Source organism: Hydra vulgaris, chromosome 12, assembly GCF_038396675.1.
Source record: "Hydra vulgaris chromosome 12, alternate assembly HydraT2T_AEP".
Taxonomy (NCBI): domain Eukaryota; kingdom Metazoa; phylum Cnidaria; class Hydrozoa; order Anthoathecata; family Hydridae; genus Hydra; species Hydra vulgaris.
The window spans coordinates 73,088,269-73,105,463 of record NC_088931.1 but is presented as its reverse complement, the minus strand read 5'-3'; the positions used below and the strand labels follow the sequence as shown (position 1 = coordinate 73,105,463).

Genomic DNA, 17,195 nt, shown 5'->3' with positions numbered 1-17,195 from the left:
AATGTTTTGGAGGCCGACCAAAGAAATTTTTAATAAACATTAAATATAGAAAAAACAATAATATTTAAGTTAAGACGCAAAAAATAATTCTATTTTTTGTTTGTTAAAAAAGATGAGTCTAAGAATAGGCACTTCAGTCACGTGACAAATTCCGTAGATAAAATTTGCGAAGTTTTTTATATATAAAGAAGACTTTTTCAGATTAAATTTAGACCGATTTTTTTAATCTATTATGCCATAGTAAAACGTTTTACGAAAAGTAAAATGATTAATCTTTCATAAAATATCTGCTAGAATTTTCAATATCAGTTTATCCGGCTGTAGGAGCGGTTTTAATTAAGTTTTTGTAATTATTTTAGCTTGAAGTTATTTTATTTGCGTTCTAGCATCCTTTAAAATAATATATAACTATTTTTCTTTTTTTCTTTTTTTTTGGTTTTGTAATGAATAAGTTGGTCTAAAAAAACTTTAAAAAAAGTTTTTGCTAATATTCGGGTATTCAGCTTAATTTTTAAATTTAAGTTAAAACCTGCTAAATCCCGTCCTCTTCTTCCTTTCAGTCCGTCTTAATATTGTTTCAAAAATTATTTCGGTATCTAATTTGCAAAAACAATAGAATAATTTAATTGTATAATACAATATTTGTATAAAATTAGCCTTATCATAATGAATAATAAAGAATTATATGATTGGTATCTATGCTTGAGTGATAAATCTTTGAAAATGGTGTGCTCGAACTTCAGAAGCCGATTCTCCAATTTGTTTTCAGTAACTGAAAATAATTTCAGCTTGTACAATGTTATTACGACAACTTTGTTTTACTTTTATTTTTGACTCTCTTTATTAAATTCTATTTACAACTTTTATACAGAAACAAAAATTCTTGAGGGCGTAATTATATACAAAAATAGCTTATGACTTGACTAATAAATTACATCAATTAACTTTAATAATATTATGACAAGAATTTCATAAACGTAACAATAAAGTTTCATGACGATCAGCTATTATCACACCACCCCAAGAACTGAAGTTCTTAAGTAACATAGTCATTAAAATATGTCGGCTTCCTCCTTTCTCTGGTTGATCGTCTGATCGCTGGTAATAAATTATCGACGATTTCTCTGCCATCAGCTTCCTCCTCAGCGTCAACAACTGTTTCTTCAGTTCCATCCTCTCGTGCAGCAAAAATGTCTAAATCTTCTAAATCACTTTCATTACTGTCAACCTCTTCACTGATAACAATTTTACTTGAAGCGTTTGAAGAATTTGAGGCAGGAGCTATTCTCACGTCTCGCATGTCTTGGTACACCATCAATTTCAATATTTGTGTTTGTGAGTATGTCAGTTACAGTACCAATTTTCCAAACTGAAGTGCACTTTGCATCAGCGGGGCGAACATAAACTTTTTCTCCAATTCTATAAGTTTTCATAACTTGTCGTGATCTTTCCTGAGTTTCAGGGTTTTTCTCCTCTTGAATTGGTTGACGCCAAACGTACTTATTTTTTTGAGAAGCAGGTGCAGATTCCTCGTTTGTTCCCACCGTTGGTGTTGCATTGTACCAAAATACCGCTACTAACGGACATATTTGTGCCCTCGCAGCTGTTCGTTATACTATGCGGTGGTTACGCTCCACAATCCCATTTCCTGATGGTCTATATGCACATCTATACTTCTTTTTTACACACCATTTTTCACATATTTTTGAAAATTTACTAGATTTACAACCGCTCCATTATCCATCAACAGTTCTTGCGGTGGGCCATGCTCCCTAAATACGGATTCCAATTGACTTACTACATTTTTGGCATCTTCGCGAGGCAACTTTCTCCAAATTGCAAACCGACTTGGTCCACAGTCAATCATTGTTAAATATGGTAACCCTTTATAGTGAGTCACATCACAAGCAATTCAATGCCATGCGTCTGGTACATTTAGCACTCCGTTTTCCCATTTTATTGGCGCTGGATCAATTGAATTACATTGACAACATTTGCGAACACATTCTTCAACATCTTTTCTTAATACGTGCGGAAGTCTTTGTTGCACTGTAAACATTGTCCGATTAACGCCAAAATGATGCTTTGAGTGACAATTACGAATTTCTTCAGCAATACTTACTCCACATAGCTCTTTAGTACTTCTTTGTGAAAGCTCATTTAATTTTTGGAACTCTTGTCAACACGTCAGCTTTGTTTTTGGAGGACGGAACCAATTTTAACGTGATGTTTATATTATATTCTTTTATGAGGTCTTGCAATAGAGAAAGTTTTCTTTTAATAAGCATTTCTGATAATGCATTTGATCGAATCCTATGACTTTCAGTCAGCATACGTTTTAGCCATCCATGAACTGTTACTGAATCAGTAAATACTGACAAATTCTTTATATACCACTTAGCAGCCAGGTTTATCCCACGCACCACAACATCTAATTCAGCAATATTAATATGCATAACATCATTTATACTTCGAAGCCAGGCTGCATCCTCAATTACTACGCCATCGTATTCTGCAGCAACCCCTATTGCCATGCTGCTAGCATCACACCACAATGTTGCTCCATTTCGAATCCCTTTAGCATTCCATTTCCCTCTCACAGAATCACAAACTTCTAATCGGCGCAATATTTCGATTACCCATGACTGAGCTTGATTTCCGATTAGATCATCCCAAGCATTTCCTTGACTATGACGTTTTATAAAACTGCAGGCAACTCTAAGCCACCCTCCAACAGGATAGTAATCTAATAAGTGTCCACATATTGAAAAAAGTTTCCGTCGTGTTACTTTTTCAGTTTTGATATCTTGTGACTTTGGAATGATGTTTCCACGTTTCCAACAAAGCTTCTTTTTTTCATTTCTTAACAGTTGCAAACCAAACACTCGTGCAGTATCACATTGCACCGGCTCTTTCGTTACCAATCCATAACACGCTAAATGGTTTACGACCTTTTCAACTGATGTCTTTTCCAAATTAACAATTATGTCGTCAATGTAGTGGTCAGTTGCTTCACTAATACCTGCATTGAGATTCAACACACTGCCTAAGGCTGAAGACATTATTTTTGGGGCAGAATTTAACCCAAAACCAAGACGTGTAAGATAGTATTTTTCTTCTTTTTAGACTACCTTCTGATGCTCCCACAAACTCGGATCAATATGTATTTGCATATAGGCGCATCTAAGATCAAGCGTTGCAAATTTGTCACCAACAGTTCTCCATTTTCTAACTTTTTTATCACATGCGTCACTTGAGGCATTATGTGAATTAACATACTGATTCAATTTGCGAAAATCCAGAACAGGTCGTATCTTTCCTTTATTTTCCTGCTCAACAGCCATTAACGGGACAATCCCTTTTGTACTTTTTTCTTCTTTGTTGCATGGTTTCAACCAGCCATTTTTTACCCATAAGTCCATCTTGTCATTAAATTGATGTAATAACTGGGGTTTTACCTTGTACTACGCGACAGAATTTCTCAGTTGCGGTTGACCTTGTTTCCATTTATATTTAGCAGTCCACTTTGTACCATCAAAATAAGCATCAAAACCCTTGTCCTTTATACCAACAGCTTGTTTCTCTGCATGAATTGAAACAAAACCAAATTCAATTTTTCCATTGTACAAATGCACTCCTCCATAGCGATTTATGACATCCATACCAATAATAGCATCAATACCGTTGACAACACTTTTCAGAACCATTACTGATGTTTTGAGCTTTTTTCCTACAATAATCAATGTTACTGTAGCTTCTCCCTCCGTTTTCACAAATTCTCCATTAACAGCCAACACCATTAGTTCATTTCTTCTGATACGAACACCGGCTTTCTGAGCCATGTTGTTTAAAATAATAGTTCGAGTGCATCCGCTGTCAACCAGTGCTTTTCCTGTGAAGGTGTTCACTTGCACAGTGCATATTGGAAGCGCCGTTAGTTTTTAAGGGAAAAAGCTGGCGCTCGCGATTCCCCATTTAAGTTTCCCTGATGCAACGAACAAAATCTTGCAATGTGTCCAGATTCTCCACATCTAAAGCATTTTATTCCATCATTAACAATTTGTTTCTTCGAAAAACAGATTCGGGCAACATGTCCAGGCTTGCACACTTGTAGCAGGTAAAATCAGTAGCGGATGGTTTTTAAACATGTTTATAGAAAAAAAGAGATTTTTGTTGAAGCGTACTCTTCTTTTGTTTTTCCGTCATGAGTACTTGTGCATGGTTTAATGCATCCTGTTACCTGATCCCAAATATTTTTACTTGTGCTCGTAGCTGCTTTGAAATTTCACCCGGCAATCCAGTTATGAACGCTCTTTGCTATAATTCTTCGCTTTCAATGCTGGCCAAACCCATAAGTTGACGTAAACTGGCCAAATACACATCAACAGATTCACTGTCATTCCATCTCCGACCTCTGAACTGCTCGTAAGCTTGAAAGCCATCGACTGCAAATGCATCTAGTTGAGCTTTTTCAATGTCCGCAGCGGCGGTTTTTTGGCTCTTACCAAGTTGCTCATATAATGCAAACGCACTGCCTTCAAGTAACAGCGGAACGATCAATGAAAGATTGCCCATATTTTGCAGCTCTCCCACCAGTTTGATCTTTTTCAGCCACACTACAACATCTCCAGATCCATCAAGTTTTCCAATCATTTTTGCCACAGATGCCATACTGCCGAAATAGCCCACCAGTTTGATCTTTTTCAGCCACACTACAACATCTCCAGATCCATCAAATTTTCCAATCATTTTTGCCACAGATGCCATACTGCCGAAATAGCTTGTTATTACGACAACTTTGTTTTACTTTTATTTTTGACTCTCTTTATTAAATTCTATTTACAACTTTTATACAGAAACAAAAATTCTCGAGGGCGTAATTATATACAAAAATAGCTTATGACTTGACTAATAAATTACATCAATTAACTTTAATAATATTATGACAAGAATTTTATAAACGTAACAATAAAGTTTTATGACGATCAGCTATTATCACATACAAGAAAATTAAAATTGTTGTAGATAAATTTAAATCGTTAAAAAAAACAATAAAAGAAGAGATATTTATAAGCTGATGCTCATTAAGCCGTCTATTTCGGAAACTAGTTGTGAATTATGCATATCAAGTGAAAAAAATAAAACGAAGGGTAAAAAAAGAAAATTGAACCAACAAACCTCGAAAAACTGTTTAAAAAAATTGAAACTTTTGCTTCATCTGGTTGTATAAATAAGTTCAAATCTGCTAATGTTCGTATTAGTAATATGAAAAAAAAATTTACATCTAACGACCCTAGAAGGACATATAAACTATTACATGCAAGTAATAAAGCAAAGATTCATCAATTAAAAAAGCAACAAAATAAGGAAATAAAAGAATTAAAAGATTTTTATAATAAAGTCATTAAAAATCTTAATAAAAAAGTTAAACTTTTGTTAGTTAAGCTTGAAAAAAGTGACAATAAAGTTGCGCTCCTTCATGAGAAAAAAAGAATTACATGCAAAAAATTTTATTATGTAAACAAGAAGTTTAGCATGGTAGTAAATAAACATGAAAATTTGTCTTTTAACAGTTTAAATAATCCTGAAAAAGATACCGACTCTCCTAACACTAGAGTATTAAGCAAAGAAAATAAAGATTTTAATTTAAGTTCTCTTCTTCATGATCGCAGAATAATAACATTTCAAAACGGAAGGTATTCTAATGATATAAGAGAAGTTATTATGGAGTTAGTTTCTTTGAATGTCAGCATGAACAAAGTTAATGAAGTTATCACAATTGTTTTAAAAAAACAAGCAAAGATAGATATAGAGAAGCTTTTCATGTAAGAGGAAGTGATGAAGCTGGAGTTGCTGGGTATTAAATGTATGCTTGCACCCTTTGTTGGTAACAGATTTAATATATTACATTATAATGCTGCAGCTTTGTATTTTCATTCAAAAGATGTTTTAGAGTTTTTTCAAAATTGACCAAATCAAAATAATCTTTTACTTGCAGTTAAAGAAGATATAAGCAACAAATTATATTTAGCAGAAGTGCGGGCTCTTGGAATAGTTGATAACATAATTACAGGTCCACTTTGGCAGATAATTGAATCACAAAAGAGTATTCTTGATATGAATCCATTTTTGTTAACCCTAAAAATGAAACATTCAGATTTGTGTAAAAATGCATCATCGATTATGATCTCGAAAACACTTATATTCAGTCCAAGTGATGTTAATATTCATAAAGATATTTTGTATGATAAATTATTTGAAGAGACTAATGACACTGATTTAAATATTTTAACACAGCAGACATTAGAGGTAATTTTTCATTCTTTGTTAGTTGTTCTGGAAAGAAAATCTGCTGATCAACTTCCTGGAGGTAAATATTGGCATCCTTCTGATAATATAAGTTAGGCTGCAGAGAATGTTCCAACAACAAACAAAGTGTCAGAAAGTGACTTTGCGTTATTGGATATTTTAATTCGTACAAAGCCAAATGCCAAAATACAAACTATACAAGCTTATACAATGTGGTATAAAAACAAAACACTAGACTGGTTGGATAAAAAGACTTTAGATGAGCGTGACTCATTGCTAAAAAAGCTTCAACAAACTTTAATAAAATAAAAGATAAATACAAACAACGTCATTTAGAATTAAAGTTTGAAATGAGTGAAAGGTTGTCTGAAAAGCATAAAGCTAAAAAAACAGCTAAAGATAAAGCCTTCTTCAATTGGTTGATAAGTTGTTAAAATTGAGGACGAAGGTGTGATTGACCTCAAAAGAAGCAGATGATGAATATGTTTTGTTAGTTGACACATTTAAGAGCAAAAAAATATTAAGAGCACAGTTGGATTTTTATAGATATGTTATGGATAATGTGAATCTAAAATGTAAATCTAAATATAAATGTGAATCTAAATATTTTTACAAAACTAAAATGCATGGTAGTAAGCGAATAGACTTAACAAACTATGAGTTGTTCAGTAATTTACAATCAGTTATTAGAACAAGGACTTTTCCAGAGCCCATTGAGAGAAGAGTTATTCTTATTGAAAGAAAAGAACAAGATATTTTGATTGCAAAACAGAATGAAGAGTTAAGTGAAAAATTAAAGAATGCAAGACTGTCTCAATTAGCAAATCAACAAAAAACAAACATCTTGGCTGTCATTCTAAATGATGTTAATTATCTTGTTAGAAAATTTATTAAACATAAAATAATGAAAATCGACACTAAAAAATACTTTTGATGTCAGGTGAAGTTCTTCGAGTAAACAAGTCAACTCCTAACTTAAAAAAAACTTTGTTTGATGTGGTTTATGAGACTGAGGAAAATCAAGTATGGACTTTTCGATTGCTTGTTGACCTTGAAAAAGGTAAGGTTATAATTTTGTAAAAAGCCTATTTTACAATTTATTTGAAATAATTACTAGTTATATATATTATTAGTAATATTATATTAGAAATATATTACATATATTATAAATTATATAATATTATTATAAATTAGTCGTATATATTAATCTATAATATTTATATCTATATTGTTTATAGTTATTATAACGTAACATATATAGTTATTATATATATTAATAATATTATTATAGTAGAAATATATTATAAATTATAACATATTATTATAAATTAGTCGTATAAATTAATCTATATTTATATCTATATCGTTTATAGTTATTATTACGTATCGTATATAGTTATTATATATCATTAGTAATATTATATTATAAATTATATAATATTATTATAAATTAGTCGTATATACTAATCTATATTATTTATATTGTTTAAATATATATATATATATACATATATATATATATATATATATATATATATCATATATATATATATATATATATATATATATATATATATATATATATATATATATATATATATATATATATATGTAAATATATATTTATATATACATATACAGGGGCGGACTTAAACCCCGTCAAGTGCTGCAAGTGACGGGGTAAAAAAATTAAAATAAAAATATGTATTATGACGTCTAACGCCCGCCTAATATTAATTGCCGATATATATATTTTTGTTAGAAAATATAATTAGATAAAGTTTATAGTGAAAACTATGCTTTGCGGACGTTTGAAAAAGTGTTTTATAAAAATTGCTAATGTAAACTATACTTTGCAGGATATGAGAAAGCTATTTTATAAAACTTGCTAATGTAAACTCTACTTTGCAGGATATGAGAAAATTGGATAAGTTCATTGGTTTACGCTATTAAAAGTAACAATCTGATTCGTTTAAAAAAAACAACATGTTTAGTGTAAACTATCCTTTGCAGCATTTGCAGCAGTAATTTGATTGGTTGCAAAGATCGATAAACAACTTAAAAGAATTCAAGTAACTCAAAGAACTCCCTTCTATAAACAAAGTATTTCCTTAAATTTTTAACGTTTAAGCATGGCTTACAACTTGATTGATGATGTACTTAAAAGATTTAAAACCGATAATCTTGTCGATTTAAATACATTTTATGAAACTTTATTGGATACATTTATTTACAACAATAACAAAAGGGTTAGTAACGAAGGTCTTTTCAGTCGATATATTGATGGCACAATAAGAAGAAATATATGTGCCGAAGTTTGTATCCCTTCTTACTTAAAAGACAATAAAATGCATTGTATTGCTCTAAGGTAAGTCACTTTACTTTTTTTCAAAAATAATTATCTTATTGTATTTTATTACAATTAGTTAATATGTTTTAACACAAAATTTAATACTTTTTTGTAAAAATATTTATTGTTAATACCGTATTAATCTAATCTATAACAAATTACACTCGTTGACTAATCAACATTTAATAAGTGTCAACACCGTCAAATGATTTTGACATGTATGTATATAATATGTTCATGATGTATAAATTATATTCCTACATGTCAAAATCATTAGTTGGTTTGTCTGAATTCTTGACTATTGATTTGATTTATGAATTTGTTCAAAAAGCAAAGATTTTTTACTCAATTTTAAATTTATTGATAAAAGAAGTTTAGCTCTTAAAAACATGAAGTAAATATATATTTTTTTTCTTAAGGTCTGAAGCATCTGGAAGTTGTATGTACAGCTCTGCATCATTATTTTTTGTTGCTGACAATACACTGATGAATGTGTTAAGAGTTTTAACGTCCCTTGAAATTTATACACATGCTGATTATTACTGTAAGCATCCTTTATTTTCAAAAATATTTTCTGATTATAGTTCTCATTTTATTAATCTCAAAAGTTTGTTGTGTATGTCAGTATCTCATTCTGCATTAGATTCTGGCTTCGAAAATAATAATATTATTAAAGCTGAACCAATTGCAAACTGTGAGAGCACAGAAAAATGGGCTGGTTTTTTATGTTTGTTAGGTTTATCATCAGTTCTTTCTTGTAATATTGTTTCCTGTTACCCAGATTTCGGTGTTGAAAAGTATAAAATATTTTTTAACCAAGAGATCTCACCACGTACTCCCATTAAATGTTGTTATCCATTTTACATTTTGTTTTGTTATGATGGGAATTTTCAGTCCGGTACATTTCAGCATAATCACTATGTCCCACTAATTTTTATTCCTAAAAAGCGTAAACTTTCCAGTAAATCAGAAACAATAATTTCGAAAAAGTTGCTGCCAGTCTTGTCACCTAATAAATTTCTAGATACAAAACAGACCACCATTGATCAAGTTGCTACAATTGTACCCAGCACAGTAGCCAAAAATCCAAATAAAAAGCCCTACTCTATCCTTACATTCTTTCATAAAACAAACCCAGACTTAGAACCCACTAATGCAATCTTACAAAATACATCTTGTATTCTAAAATCAAATAGATTTTCTTCTCAATTAGCAATGTCTTCTTCTCAATTGACAACATCTTCTCAATCATTAACATTAAGTAAAGATGTTTCTTCTCACTCAAAGACATCTAAGGACTGTTCTATCAAAATCTTTTTTTACAAAATCTTCAAGCATCAGGAAAGTACCTAATTTTTATAATAATAATAATATTGAATGCCTTTCGAACATTATTTTACCACCTAAAGAAGTAATAAATGCTCTCCAGTCTTTTGAGCAAAATGATGGTGCTTTCTTTAGACAAAAGGTTGAATTTTTAACTGACCTTGAAATTTTTTTAATAACTAAAAATATGTTTATTCCTAATGAAGATTACATTTTCCCAAAAGATTCTGGTCGTCTGTTTAGATATCTTTGGTTGAAAGAGTTTTCTTGGCTGAGATATTCTAAAAGTACTGATGGTGCATTTTGTTTATCTTGTGTATTATTTGGCAATAAATTCAAACTAAGATCATGTAAGTTAACACATTTGTATTTGGAGCCTTTCAATAAATGGTCTGATGCTATTAGATCATTTTCAAATCATGAGTCAACTAAAAATGGTTTACATGCATTTACTATGCCTGTTTTTAATATTTTTTCGAGTCATTCCTCAGGCATAAGTCAACCAATAAATGTCATCATTGATACTAATGTAAAAGAAAAAATAATAAAAAATCGCCAAATACTTCGTCCTATTGTTGATGCTATAATTTTTTGCGGTCAAACCAATACCCCTTTGAGAGGCCACAGAGATGATTCACAATATCTTCCAGAGGCTGGAGAATATTCGAAATGTGGAACTGGTTGTTTTAATAAACTTTTAAATTTTGCTGTACGCAATGGAAATGATGTTTTAGGCTCTCATCTTAATAACTGTTCAAAGAATGCCTCCTGCATTTCGAAGACTTCACAAAATGAAATTATTAAATGCTGTGGTGAAGAAATTAGTGTATCTATACTATCTGAAGTTCGCAAAAATGTTTTTTTTTTTCAATAATTGCAGATGAAGCCTGTGACTCATCTACTAAAGAGCAAATGTCATTAGTTTTACGATTTGTTGATAGTGATCTCAATATCAGAGAAGACTTTATTCAATTTATTCATTGTAATGAAGGAGTTAAAGGAAAAGATTTGCTTAATGTTCTTTTAAATTGTGTAAGCAACTTAAATCTAGATATAAAAAACTGTAGGGGTCAGGGATATGATGGAGCCAGTTCTGTCTCTGGGTATATAAATGGTCTTTCTGCTCAGGTTCTCAATATAAATTCAAAGACTTTGTATACACATTGTCATAGCCATCGACTGAACATATCAGTTTGTGAATCGTGTAATGTCCTATTAGTTTGCAGAGGTTTTTAATAAAGTTCGCGAACTTTCTTATTTTTTTAATTATTCAGAAAATAGTCAAAAGTTTTTAGAAGCTAGCATTTTAGAGCGTGAACCTCAAACGCATAAAAAAAAATTAAAAGATATCTGTAGAACTAGATGGATTGAGCGTATAGATGGTTTAAACACTTTTCTTGAACATTATTTATCTATTTTCCATGCCTTATGTATCATGGCTTCCCCTGAGAGTTCTGTTAACAAAGACACACAAAACAAATCTTCTACTTTTTTAAATTCCATTGGCACTTTTCAATTTGTCTTTACCTTAGTTGTGACAACACGTGTCTTTGATTTTACTATACCTGTTACTCGGTTGCTGCAATCAAAAACTATTGATATCTTAGACGGTTTGCATCTTATTACAGCTCTTAAAAATACTTTTATTTCCATCAGAAATGATATAGATAGTTTTCATAATAACTGCTATGAAGCAGCATGTTTGCTTTTAAGTAAAGCTGAAATTTTTGTTTTGAAACCAAGAACCTGTTCTATTCAAAAAAATCGATTTAATGTTCCATCAGAGTCTGTTTCAGAATACTTTAAAAGAGCTGTTACTATCCCTCTTATAGATCATATATCTACATCTATATCTACAAGATTTAAATCAGAAACTGTAGCTGCATATAAAGGGTTATCAATTATTCCATTTAATATTATTTCTTTTCTTAAAAGACCCAAAACCCAATTGTGTTGGAGGAAGCAGTTTGAAATATTCTGTGATTTTTATATAGATGATTTCCCTAATATCAGTGCCTTGAATGGGGAACTAGTTCTTTGGGAAAAATACTGGGAAAGTTTCTCTGGGACTATTCCTGACAATATATCTTTTACTCTTAAATCGATATAATTTCCTGGATTTGAAAATATTAAGATAGCTTTAAGGATACTTGGGACACTTCCTGTTACTTCATGTGAGTGTGAGAGAAGTTTTTCTGTTATGCGTCGGTTAATAGACTATATGAGAACAACAATGTCAGAAGATCGACTTAACAGTTTGGCATTAATGTATATCCATCAAGAAATTGTTCCATGTATTGATAATGTTATCAATAGATTTTCTATAAAAAATAGACGACTTGATTTCAATTATTAGTGTCTATACTGTTTATTCTAATACATACCAACAACTTTAGAAATTTTTGTCTATTATCACCTCTCTTCATATAACAGCTAACAAATAGGCATGGAAACCCCTGGAAAGGCCAAGACTTCAATGGTGTCCTTAACAGGACAGGTTAAATGTAACCCCATACTTTTGTTTAGGATTAACTATATGATTAGTGGTCAAAGTTCAGGCAAACGTTAACCATCTCTTTTTGACCATCTCTTTATATCATTTTCTAATTTAGCGACAAAATAAAAAATTAAAAAAATTATTTCCAATAAATTTTCTCTCAATCAACCTAATAACATTCATAAGTTTTTGTGCCATTTAAATCAGTTTTTTACTGTAGTTGTCAAAACCATTAGCTTTCTTTTTATTTGATCAAAAATGATCTTCTTTCTTGTTGTTAAGGCTTAACTTGGTATGTCTTTTTTTTTTAATCTTGTTATATAAGAATATATATATCTTTTTATTTCACGATGTATTTAAATCCATTTGTATTTTTGTCTTTGTCTTTTCAGTGCTAAATTTTTCTTTCTCCGATTGTCCATGTCCGGAATAAATATATTCCTAGACATGCTGATGAGCCCTGATATTGGGCGAAACAATCATTTGTTGGTTTATATATTTATTATATATTTATATATAAAAAAAGTTTCAAAGTAAAACTAAGATATGGGCTTCTCAATAAAATAGCAAAAAGAAAATCCCTTTAAATCCTTTAGCCCAAAGGCAGGAGGATTTAGGAGATACATAGCGGGCAGGCTATGGGAGCGATGGCCCCCCTTAAATGTTTTTTTTAATAATAACATTTTGTAAAAACGTAAGTAAATTTGGTATGCTGTTTAAAAGTGGCATAAAATTGTGTAGTCTAAATTCTTTTTTTTGGGCTTGCCTGTATAAAAATCGTTAAACCTGTAAATCTGTAAACCTGTTAAACCTGTATATCGCCCCCTTTAATCGTTTGGATCGAACGAAAAGAAAAATTTGCCCACCCCCCTTTACTACATGGTCGGGATCCGCCCTTACTCCCCCCCCCCCATTTTTTCTATTTGCTTTGTGGGCGTAGTTGCGTCACTTACAACATGGCGTAAGGCGCATTTTTTTGACGGGGGAAATTAAAAACCTGCGTCCGCCCCTGATATATAAATATTTAGATATAGATATACATATATATATATATATATATATATATATATATATATATATATATATATATATATATATATATATATATATATATATATGTATATATATATACATATATATATATATATATATATATATATATATATATATATATATATATATATATATATATATATATATATATATATATATATATATATATATATATATATATATATAGGGGAGAGTTGCCGAAATTGGAACAGCTCCTTAATTGGAACACTTAGCTTTATTTAGAAACTGGAACTTATTCTACTTTCATGAATATTTTTTCTTGTAAAGAAAATTATTTTCTTTATTTTTTACAATTTCTAGTATTTAAACTTAAAAACTGCACGTATGTGAATAAAATTACTTTTTTTTAAAGAAAAAAATTTTTGCGATCTAATTTTATCGTTGCATTTAAACGATTACAGAAGCTTAACGATATTGAGTTTGATGATAATTTTTTTTAAATTTTAAATTTTAAGGGTTTCAAGTCTATGTGATATTAAGAGCTTATATCGTAAGTTGTTACTTGTATGTAAATATTTTGCTACAACACCATGGTCCTATGTTGCCCAGAATGGAACTTCAAAAGTTGCCGTAATTGAAACGATGTCATCTCATAACACGCTACTTGACGTCCGAATTATCAGAAAATTTCATTAGTCCGACTGTATAATATTTTTTAAAGCGAATTTCTTTTATAGACATAGTATTATTGCTAGACATTTGTTGCTTTTTTGGAATTGGTATTTAGTCTTGCTTTAAAGTATGAAATGATTTTTCACAAAATTTTTTTCATAGTCTAAAGTCTAGTCATAGTCTAAGGATATAAAGTTGATTGTAAACATCGTATACTTTAATTAACAAATCATTTTATCTTTTAGTAAAAAATAAAATGTAAAAGTTTTACAAAAGTTATACATTTCTATTTAACGGATAAACTTGTAAGACAACATAAAGTATATACCCAGCATAAGTTTTTTACTGTATATAGAAGTTAATATATAAAGTTGCAAACTTTATATAGTTTATATAGATTTTGATTTAGTTAATGATTAACTAAACAAAAATGATGAAAAATAATGATTATATAATGAGTATATAATTAACTTAATCATATATGAATAACAAATAAATATATGAAAAAATAAGCCTGTAATAAGATTATAAAACTCTCCTTATGTATCTTCATAGTAATTTGCTTTTATTTTAGATGCAAACATCACGAAAATATGGAAAATGGAAAGTAGAAAACTTAAAAAAAGGCTGTTGAAGCAATAAAACAAGGAGAAATCAGCTTAAATGAAGCCGCTTATGAATTTTGTATTCCAAAAGCAACTTTGTCAAGGCATATAAATGAAAAAAACAAAGTTGCTGTTGCAAATGTGAAATTTCATGGTCGACTTACCACCTTACCTAATGAAATTGAAACAGAACTAGCTGATCACTGTTTATTATTAGAATCGATGTACTTTGGATTAAGGATTGATGATCTTCGTCGTCTAGCATTTGATATTGCGGAAGCTAACAACATCACACATAATTTTAACAAACAAACACGAATGGCAGGAAAAAAGTGGTATTATGCATTTATGCAAAGGAACCCACAACTGTCGCTTTGTGGGCCTGAATCAACATCAATTGCACGTGCACAAGGTTTTAATAAAGAGCGAGTGCAATCTTTCTTTAATTTACTTTCAAAGTTATATATGGAAGAAAAGTTAACTCCAGACAGACTTTATAATATGGATGAAACTAGTTTATCAACAGTACAAGATGGTCAGATAAAAATTATTAGTGCAAGGGGCAAAAAACGAGTTGGAATTATGACTAGTAGTGAACGAGGAAATTCAGTAACAGCTGTAGTTCGTGTATCTGCAGCAGGATTTTATGTTCCACCAATGTTAAAATATAAACGCAAAAGAATGAAGCCAGAAATAACAAATGGTGCACCTCCAGGAACTGTATTTAGTACTCAAGAGAAAGGATGGATGTCAAATGAAGGTTTTTTAGATTGGCTCAATCATTTCATTAAAGTTGTTAAACCTTTAAAACAATCAAAAGTTTTGTTGATACTTGATGGTCATGTTACACATTCAAAAAATTTGGCAGCGATATATCTAGCACGAAATACTGGAGTGCGTATGGTATCACTACCTCCCCATACTACACACAGACTGCAACCATTAGACGTTGTGTTCTTTGGACCACTTGGTACATACTATGATGAAGCTATGCGAAAATGGATGCGGTCACATATATCACAACCAGTAACAACTTGGCAAGTTGCAGAATTATTTGGTGACGCACATAGTCAGGCAGCATCATTGAGAATTGCTATGAAAGGATTTCAGGCTAGTGGGTTGTGGCCTTTGGACATAAATGTATTCACTCATTCTAATTTTACAAGCAAAGTAGCACTTGACTCAATCACCATGGACCAAATGAAATTGAGCACATCAAATAAAATCACCATCGCCACCACAGCACACCACATATCACCACATATCACCACTACCATCCCAAGTGCAGAAGCTGCAAGAAAAAAAGACTTATGAATTGCGAAAAAAGGATTAAATATTTGTTGTAATTTTTATTTGTTATTATATCTTTTAAATATCTTTTATTAAAAAGCTAATCAATTAATTTTTCCTTTGAGCCATAAGTTTTATAGCTGTAATTTATTCAAATATTAGAACTGTTCTAATTAAAGAATATATGTGTTCCATTCAAGGAGACCAGTTGCCTTTATTGGAACAAAATGGTGCCTTGAAAAATCAAAGTTTATATCCAATAAGTGTGCGATCAATAGAGTCGAATCATTAATAAAAGCATAGTAGGGTTGTATATCTATATTATTTAATTCATAAATGTTTTCATAGTTAAGCCATCTTTGGTTAATAAATATTTTTTCCTAAAGTGTTCCAATTAAGGCAACTCTCCCCTATATATATATATATATATATATATATATATATATATATATATATATATATATATATATATATATATATATATATATATATATATATATATATATATATATATATATATATATATATATATATATATATATATGTATATATATATCATATATCATATATGCATAGATATATATCGTTTATATTGATCTATAATATTTATAATATCGTATCTATAATATTTAAAAAAATTTAAAATTGGGCAACCTTGTGTTATATTTTTTCACAATTTAATGTCGTAATAGAGTTATGACTATATTAACGTGTAATGTGTCTATGACTATATTAATGTATATATATTATTCTGCTATATATATTTTTTCTGTATATATATTTTTTCTAAAGAATAGTTGTGAACTGAAAGTTGTTTTATTTGTATATTGTTTAATGATAACAGATAAATTATTGCCTAAAGTCGTTGCGTAAAATTTTTATGCAGTTATGATGGTAAAAAAAAAACTAAAATTAAAAAAACGCATTTTTTTGTCTAAAAAAACGTCAAATTAGTATAAAAATGCAAATTTCTTGACAACCAGAAGTGCTACAAAAATGGTTAAACCCATTTTAAAACAAGATTAACATTTTGAATTCAATAAAATTAAAATTAACATTTTAGCTTAATTATATTACGAGATTATAAAATGGACTGAAGTGCCTATTAAGAAACATGTATCCATACAGTGGC

At 30.0% G+C, this 17,195-nt stretch overlaps 4 protein-coding genes across 5 annotated transcripts; 3 read left to right on the top strand and 1 right to left on the bottom strand.

The window, feature by feature from the left end:
* Window positions 1-1,912: 1,912 nt before the first annotated feature.
* Window positions 1,913-3,062, bottom strand: LOC136088321 (uncharacterized). The gene is made up of 2 exons (XM_065812018.1): window positions 2,224-3,062; window positions 1,913-2,144 (listed from the first exon to the last, which is right to left on the bottom strand). Exons 1-2 carry the CDS (start codon window positions 3,060-3,062, stop codon window positions 1,913-1,915), a joined length of 1,071 nt encoding a protein of 356 aa, XP_065668090.1.
* A 1,398-nt stretch (window positions 3,063-4,460) lies between these two features.
* On the top strand, window positions 4,461-12,901 carry LOC136088997 (uncharacterized). Of its 2 annotated transcripts, XM_065814364.1 has the most exons (3): window positions 4,461-7,369; window positions 8,221-8,677; window positions 9,079-12,901. In XM_065814364.1, exons 2-3 carry the CDS (start codon window positions 8,442-8,444, stop codon window positions 10,010-10,012), a joined length of 1,170 nt encoding a protein of 389 aa, XP_065670436.1. In that variant the 5' UTR covers window positions 4,461-7,369; window positions 8,221-8,441; the 3' UTR covers window positions 10,013-12,901. The 2 variants fall into 2 exon arrangements, with proteins under 2 accessions (XP_065670436.1, XP_065670435.1); XM_065814363.1 differs by lacking the exon at window positions 4,461-7,369 and having other exon boundaries at window positions 7,975-8,677; window positions 9,079-10,208.
* On the top strand, window positions 10,898-12,095 carry LOC136088320 (52 kDa repressor of the inhibitor of the protein kinase-like). Its single transcript, XM_065812017.1, has 2 exons — window positions 10,898-11,213; window positions 11,260-12,095. Exons 1-2 carry the CDS (start codon window positions 10,898-10,900, stop codon window positions 12,093-12,095), a joined length of 1,152 nt encoding a protein of 383 aa, XP_065668089.1.
* A 985-nt stretch (window positions 12,902-13,886) lies between the features above and the next one.
* Window positions 13,887-16,465, top strand: LOC136088998 (uncharacterized). The gene is made up of 2 exons (XM_065814365.1): window positions 13,887-14,295; window positions 14,743-16,465. The coding sequence occupies exon 2, from the start codon at window positions 14,996-14,998 to the stop codon at window positions 16,085-16,087; it is 1,092 nt and encodes a 363-aa protein (XP_065670437.1). The 5' UTR covers window positions 13,887-14,295; window positions 14,743-14,995; the 3' UTR covers window positions 16,088-16,465.
* Window positions 16,466-17,195: the final 730 nt, after the last annotated feature.